Raw genomic sequence first — 8,229 nt, forward strand, 5'->3', positions numbered from 1 at the left:
GTAATATTCTTTTGGAATGAATGTATTGAAATATTTTGATATAAGTTCATTCCACATTTTTGTTGACTGGTGATGAAAAGTCCTTTTTCCTTGACAATTATTCCAAGTTGGTATAACTAGATTGTTATTTGTTTGGCTTCATGTGTTCCTTTGGTATGGGTACTATTGTTGAGATAAATTTTGATGTCAGATATTGAGGAGCGTAACCTTTTAAACATTTGAAAATCATGATAAGTAATTGTTCATCCGAACTAGCATTAAGTCTTCTCTAGCCAAGTGTACTTAATATATAATTAACAGCGAGTCTTAATATTTACTGAAAGAAAAATTCTATTTAATCTATTCATAAGTACTTGTAACCAGTTACTGTTTTGAATACTACAGTTAGACCAAACACAGCAACAATAATCAAAAAGAGGAAATACTAGAGAATGAGCTAACATGTTTTTGTGTATGGGATGGAAATTAAAATAATTTTAATGCATCGGTTAATGCCAATATGTTTTGAAACTTACAAGTTTTCTCTCATTGTTTTGTACCTACCCATAAGTCATGTTCTGCAAAATCAATTAACAGCCAAACTTTTCTGTCACTGTATGATAAAAATACTTTCCTTAAGTTGATCACATTTCGATGCTTTAATTCACGTAGAAGCTGTAGTGATAAAAGTAAAAATAAATGGTTTGTAAATCAGCAACAAAAGTTCAAAAGGACATGAAAATTAAAATTCAGAATCCCTTCATTTACGGATAATTGACAATGGAAAACATACCAGAGGATAAAAGGATGAATGAAGATGCATAAAACTCACTAAACAAAATATTTTTTTTTGTTTGTTCACATTTACTTCAGCAATAATGATATACAGTATTGATCATCTTTGAACTGTACTAACTAGATAATTACTGGATTTGGGAACTGGAACTGATGAATTAAAAAGAACTGAATATTTTTAATGAATGCTGGAACTGAACATTTTTTAATGACCTTTGACCCATCACTGATCACAACAGTACATACCGCTACTTCTCTACATGCTGACATCGATATTCCTGAACCTTCAATTTGTTTCAAGGCATACTCCCTTCCTCCACTTCCTCCCTTCTTTAACTTTGCTTTATAGACATGTCCATATGTTCCCCTTCCAACCTTAAATCCTTCGTACTCAAACAAGTCCTCAACCTTCTCTCTCTGTTGAGTCGTCCTCTGTTTGAATTCATAGTCCATTATTGATGGTTATTTAAGTACTATATCAAGTTTGAGAGCTGCGTGCCAGCTAACAATCGGATGGAATACGAGAATTTTTATATTCATTCAATTAATTTTCTCCATTTCTGCTACTGCAAGTCTAACCAACCTGAAACCAAGATTACTGAATATAATTATGACACATAAGCCAAGTATACTTGCTTGATGATGAAAGGGTTTGCTGAGCAGTGCTGTCAGAAATTTTGGTGATAGCTGGATTGAGCCAAGCGAGTTGTTGACCATATAGGCACGTGACAAGCAAGTCAGATGATGTATACATGTTGCCCCTTGTTTTTTTAAAATATTTTTAATGAAAATTTAAAAGATTTATTTATAATTCTATTTATAAATACAGTTTATTTATACAGATTATTAATATTGTTATACTCTAAGGAAGGGCCTAGTCTTACCTAGAACTAGGCAGGTACTGTAAGCATAGAAAGAAAATAAATGCCATAAATTATAATAATAAAGTAAAAAAACTCCATAAATAGAAATAAATATTATATTATACTAAATTCAAATATTTATGACAGTGTTATTGCATCATTAAACTTAGTTCATAAATTTCGAAAAATAGATAATTATATCAGTCGTCGAAATGCAACTCCATTGAATAAAAGCCTGAGGCCTAGCACTTCTATACCGCAAACATTATGTCGGGCGTTAAGCTATCGATCGAGGTTCTATCTACCCTTCTGCTGGCTATATCGGACGGAGCCAGGCCTGGCTAGGTAGGCCTATACATCCAAGCACCGGTATCATATAACTTGTGGAAACCATTAAAATAAAAGCACAACAAATAAAGGTATTTTAACCTAGTACTGTATACCACATGACGAACCTTTATTGTTTCCATGAACATTGTATCTTTGCTTTTAAATTCTGCCAGGTGTCAGCAGCCAAAATGCAGCACGCAAGGCACATTTACTGCGGGAACATCTAGGAAATAGCGAGTGCGACAACCAGTGATCTTCATGAGATGAAGATGAAATCCAACAGAAGAAGTTCAGTGACTGGCCCTCTATCGTTCGTCCTTTCGCCCGGATCGAGAGAGAGAGAGGAAAAAGGAAGGGGTGTCATGTGAGATTTTGAGAAAGAAAACAAGTTACAGATTGCTGGTTAGGCCGCCTAGGCTGGGCTCTCTTTTGTTAAAAGTAAGAAACAGTGTTTAGGCGCTAATGCATAAGTTCACCTACACATTATTAGTAGGGCTAGTGGATGTTTTCATGATAATTATGTTAAGTAGTAATTTGATTTCAATATTTTTACAGGCTAGCCTGAAGTTGCTGTTCAGCCTTGGGCCTAGCTAGGTGCTAGCCCGCAGTGTTTTACTGACTGTACTACTACTACTTTGTACTACACTACAGTACTAGCTAACAACAGTGTAGCTAAAAATAATAATAAAGTTCTTTGGTGCATTATTTTGCAACAGGGAGGTATAAAAATATACCTCCCTGCTTGCAACCTGGACAAAGCTAGTGTTTCATACTTTAGTGTTCCTACCTAACATTTATTTCAACAGCTTAAGCAAAAACAACACAATTTTGTGACTAGAACTACAGTGTCTTTAAAATCACAATAAAATTAAACCAGTTTTTATACAATACTTACAGTATTCTTGCCAAATAAAAACAGTATCTCCCTCATCAATAAAAAAAAAAACAAAACAATATTCTACTGTTCCGATAAAAAAAAAAACCGCCCGCCCTCATCACTTAGGAAAAAAAAAAGTAATGTGTGATAATCTAATAATTTCTTCTATGTGCCCTAAAATCTGGCCTCCGTCGGGTAGAAAGCATGGTTCCTCCTTGAAGAACCCTCATGAGGAATAAATAGGAAATGCTGACGCAGAATAAATCAAGGAATATACTTGCTTGTATGTCCAGCTTGATCGTTTCTTGTCCAAACACTCCTAAAATGTACAAAATGTAAACATTTCCAAAATGGGAGGAAAAAAACCATGAATTAATTACAAGACCATTTTTAATTTGACAGGTATTACTATTAAATTAATACTTAATATAGTTTTATGAACTGTATCATCAGTCTAGTAGGTGTTGAGGAATCTGATAAACCTGTATTTGTTTACCAATATTATGGCTATGTACGGTATTGTACCAGCAAATAAATCTCTGTATGCAAATTAGATTGTGTCTGTGGAGTATTTGTATTATTTATCTATCATAGAGATGACTTGTTTCAGTCGGTGGATATATTCATTTTGATCAGTTTGATAAGGATTTATGCTATTAGTAATATAATTATTTTGTTTACACAAGTTAATTAAAGGCCACAACATTGTGTTGTTGCGCTTGACCTCGTATCTCAATTAATAGTTTCTGAAGTTTTTAATATGAATCTTGATTGGGATATACATTTTTCTCAAATAGTTTTTATCATCTTTGTATTAGTTTAATTTAGTTTCCAACAGTACAAACTGTCAGGCATTAGGCCTATATTATTATAATTTCCAGACTGTACAACAATAAGTTCATTTTTGTTTTTGTTTTCATTTTTTAGAGGGGTGGGGGGAGGGTGTGGTTTTATGTCCTTTTTGAATGTGCTCATTTGTTGTTTGTGTTGATAATGTAGTAATTGAAATGTCCAGTATTCCTTAGTGTCTAAGTAAAACATTGTAAGAGACCACTGAGTAAACTTCCTACAAATTTCAAAAATAATATGTTTATTAATATTACAAGAATTATATAATTAAATATACTGTAAAATTTTATTTTGATTTATGTTTTTTAGATGCATATGACATTTTACCTCTCCACCAATGTTGGAAAATTCTTGTTCGAAAAATGGACAGTAGAATCAGTGTCAGGTAACACAAAATATTATTGACAAAAAATGTTGTACTAGGTACCTATTAATGGACCTTTCTGAAAGCCCTGCACCTTGGATAGTAATTGTTATTGTTGTGGTGGAATAGACAATAACTGGATCTGCGTCAGGAAAATCAAGTATAGCGTGTAATTTTGCCCTACCTGACGTGGAAGTGTACTGAATGCTCAGTACGTGTGTCTATTCCATCACAACAATAACAATTACTATCAGCATTGCAGTACCCGTTGCTTTCTTGTACTCGAATTCAACCCTGGACATCAGGCGCAAGCTCGGTGGTCTAGAGGTATGATGCAAGCCTAGCGATCTGGAGATTGTGGGTTCGAGTCACCCGAGAACAACTTGTGATTTTTTTCGCAATTGTTTTCACAGTATTCAGTACATTTCAGTACTCAATACGTACTGAGTATTCAGTACATTTCCACGTCAGGTAGGACAAAATTGTAATTGGATATTGTTGTAAATTTATTCAAATTCAATATTCTTTTATTAATTCTTTACAATACATTATCAGCCAAAGCTGAATTTACAGCATTGGACAGTATAAGGTTTCCTACCAAATATACTTATAAAATTTAAAATTACCTTACAAAAAATAAGACCATTATTACTACAACCATTATTAAAAAGATTACAATTAATTAATATCTCCTTTATTACCAAATTACTGTGTGGAAACAGTGTAAACAAAGTAAACGTGTATGTTTGTGGCACAAACCTGTATTCCTGACTATATTATTAAAAAGGGTGTTCTGATTGGAATCCACTTTTGAGCTTCTCATAAATTAGTTGATTTACAGTGATTTTAATGAAAAATTATGCAAAGAATATTTCCCTTTTTTTTGTAGAATTATTTGGAGCTATAGCATTTGTATGCGTCCTTGCTTTCATTCTTGGAATCTTATCCGTTGCAGTAAGCTTTGTTCAGAGTAGATACAAAGCTAATCCACTGCACACCACAAGGCAGTCAAGCCATGGTACAGACTCACCAACAGCACTGATTGCTCCTCTCCGGATTCCAACCAGTATTAACAAAATAAAACAGAAAAGGTTTGTCTCCTATCGGTTTTCTTGAAATATTGTTAACAAGTGTAATTCGTTCTTCTAAACCAGAGTTGGGCATAAAATGGGTTGGAGAGCAAGTGAATATATTGAATTAACACTGAGGGCTGCACCCGAACTTTGACATTTCCAGAAACTAGGTGGTTACGCCCCTTTTCCCTTTAGGAAAACTGGCATATTCAAAAATCTATTGTATCTTATTAATCATTCCTGATTTTCACATCACATTTAAAACTAAAAGTAAGTTTCATTTAATAAAAACCACTTATAGGGGCATTTTTCCATCAATATTTTATTGTGCTCTTTGTATTTGTTTTCATTTAGGTTGCGTCTTCATGTAGCCCGATCTGTTCTGCATCTTTTAAAAGTCGTCGTCGGTTATTTCCTAATGTTAACAATCATGACATACAATGGATACATTGCTATAGCAATTTTTGTTTCATCTGCGTTAACATATTTTGCTCTTTCGCCGCTCCGTGACAAATATAGCCGTGGACCATTGAATAGCCAGGAAAGCATCAACCACACAGGAAGCATTAGTGGCAGTTCGCATAGTTTCTCGCAAAGTACTCCCGGTTCATATCCAACTTCCATTTGAAGTTGCACATAGTAATATTATAGGAATGCTATAAAATGGTTATTGCTATTCAACTTCATCATATTATAATAAACATGTTATAAGAATGCTATGGCATGGATATTATTACTGGCAAATGCAACCTCATACTAATAACCATGTCAAAGGAAATGCTAGTATAAATATATTAAATTCAATATCAACATGGAAACGACTGAATGTTAAATTGGTGACATCTACTGTAGTAGTGAATTTAATGATTGAAGATTTTGGAGTACTAGTTTTATTTTATTTTTATAAATTATTGCTAAGTTATAAACTTAGATATTATGATGTTATAAACATCTTTTTTGAGGGGGTTTTACTGTATAAAATATTTTTACACAAGAATAAATTAGCAGGGGTTGTTTATATTTATCATACTGTAGTTCAGTATATTAATTGTCAAAAGTTATGTTCTGTTGTAGGTATGTTGAAGTGGGCACATACTGTACATAGCTAGTCATTTTATGTTCTATTGTTGGTTATTCAAAGGTAGCTAGCATTAAACATTATTATATTTGTCTAGTTATTCATTACAAAACTTGCTGGGAAAACCAGCAGTGTAAATATAAATGAAATATGGTAATCTTCCATGGATATCTAGATGTATCCTTCACTTGTTTTCTCATTTGCTTATTTATTGTTTTTTTTTTTTTTTTCGTCCTGACCCCTCTTCAATTCGATTGGTTGATATAACAGATTCTCTCAACATTTTACACCCGATACCGCAAATACTGTAGTTTTATGTGTGTAGGTTTGTATAAACATGTGTATACGTGTTTTGGTTATGAGACAGTAGCTCATGTAGATACATAATAGCCAATGCAGTTAATAGAATTGGATTGGCCATCTCTCACTGATCTGGACAAAGATAAACAACATCATACTGCTGTTTTATTTCCATGGTATTAAAATAATTTCACTTCATTGTCATTAAAATGATTTTAATGTTTTTAAATTGTACATTGCAGTAACATTCAATAACAATGCTGCCCATTGATTAAAGTTTGATGATATATATATTTTGAAAATTTAATTATTTATATTATATTTTTATTTTATTCAATTTCCAGGCGACAATACAACAGAATACAATACCCTGAGGGTTACCATGAGTGCAAGCCGCTATCAGAGCGGCTCTCCATATTGCATCATTACGTATACTAAAACTAAACATTAAAACTACCTCTAGGTTTGATATAAAAAGGAAATGCTAAAATTTTATAAATTTTATTAATGGGTTGTAACTATAGATACAAATATTAAGTAAATATGCAGTAATAAATAATATACTTTACAATAATCTGGACCAAATCTCTAGTGATAATTACGTACTATGTACTTGAGTACCAGTACGTATTAAACATGGAATACAGTGCATTAGAAATGTATAGGTTATTATAAACAAATGTATTTGTACATCTCGTTGTTATGATATGTATAAAAGTAATCAATAGGGTTGTAATGTGAGGATCCTTATTAATCATCTAGCAGGGTGAGTGGGTTTTTGTTGTGATGATAAATAATGTTAATTTAGTTGTTGGTGCTTAATTTTAATCAATACCAAGGTGTATATAATACACGTTTTAATTAGGTAGGAAAACGTACAGGTGAGGTAGTTGTGGTTGATGATAAAAATTCTTTTAATCCAAAAATGTGACAAAAGTATATTAATATTGAATTTATGTAGAGCATTTAGTTGCACTCAGCTTTCAAATTATAGAATGGACTTTTAAACTCAAATCAAGGCTTGCTCAAAATGGATATGGAACTTTCTTTGGCTTGTATTTACAGATAGTGAATGCGATGCTAAAGTGCTAATCTTTTTATGCGATTTTATTGAATAAAATGCATTTTAATAAGATGTTTTAATTATATTGAGTGTTGTTATTGCTTCAGTTTAACGTAACTTTAAAAATAATTAGAACAATCTACAGCCAAATGTAATGTTTCTATGTTGTTTTGTGCCTGTGTTCACTTGCTTTTTCAAAATACATTAACGGATCCTGGAATTCGAAATAGAGGGGCCCAGGGAGGAAGTTTTACATATGGAATGTAAACCACCACAGCCCCACCATTTTTGGGGCTGAGGTAAGAAAATTTATGATTATGACACCTGTAGTTGGTGGAAATGGCATTCTCAGACTTCAATTTGAATATAATTTTCTTTTTTCTCCACTTTTAAATTTTGAAAAAAATTGGGAGGGTGGGCTGGAATCTGCCACTGAAATACTCATAAGTTTTTCAATTTAACCTTGTAATCATAATCATGCCCACTTACATATTTAGTGCAAACTTATAAAAATAATGATTTATTATCTACTGATTAGTTTGTGACGTATTCGAACCATAAAAAATAAATACGATAAACTTAAAACAGTTACTATAATTTAGTCACTTTGCATGTATAAAAGTGAAAGTCAATCAGGGCGTTTCATTTTTCAACTCTT

General features: G+C 32.5%; 2 protein-coding genes across 3 annotated transcripts in view; one reads left to right on the top strand and one right to left on the bottom strand.

Annotated features, from left to right (window-relative positions):
* LOC117107329 (cyclin-dependent kinase 8-like) overlaps positions 1-2,227 on the bottom strand; it is a 9,752-nt gene extending 7,525 nt beyond the window's left edge. The window contains exons 1-3 of one of the 2 annotated variants that reach the window (XM_033248973.1): positions 2,093-2,227; positions 1,021-1,357; positions 544-654 (exon numbers count right to left, since the gene is read on the bottom strand). In XM_033248973.1, coding sequence (XP_033104864.1) covers positions 544-654; positions 1,021-1,227 — 318 coding nt within the window. In that variant the 5' untranslated portion in view covers positions 1,228-1,357; positions 2,093-2,227. Of the gene's footprint in view, positions 1-543; positions 655-1,020; positions 1,358-1,942; positions 1,964-2,092 lie in introns of those variants that run through there. The other variant, XM_033248974.1, reaches the window with a different exon arrangement.
* Positions 2,228-2,279: 52 nt separating this feature from the next.
* On the top strand, positions 2,280-7,654 carry LOC117107332 (probable low affinity copper uptake protein 2). Its single transcript, XM_033248981.1, has 4 exons — positions 2,280-2,405; positions 4,003-4,078; positions 4,947-5,148; positions 5,485-7,654. The coding sequence occupies exons 2-4, from the start codon at positions 4,003-4,005 to the stop codon at positions 5,756-5,758; spliced, it is 552 nt and encodes a 183-aa protein (XP_033104872.1). The 5' UTR covers positions 2,280-2,405; the 3' UTR covers positions 5,759-7,654.
* Positions 7,655-8,229: the final 575 nt, after the last annotated feature.

Source organism: Anneissia japonica, unplaced genomic scaffold, assembly GCF_011630105.1.
Source record: "Anneissia japonica isolate Jap-2015-1 unplaced genomic scaffold, ASM1163010v1 scaffold288075_len254835_cov185, whole genome shotgun sequence".
NCBI lineage: Eukaryota > Metazoa > Echinodermata > Crinoidea > Comatulida > Comatulidae > Anneissia > Anneissia japonica.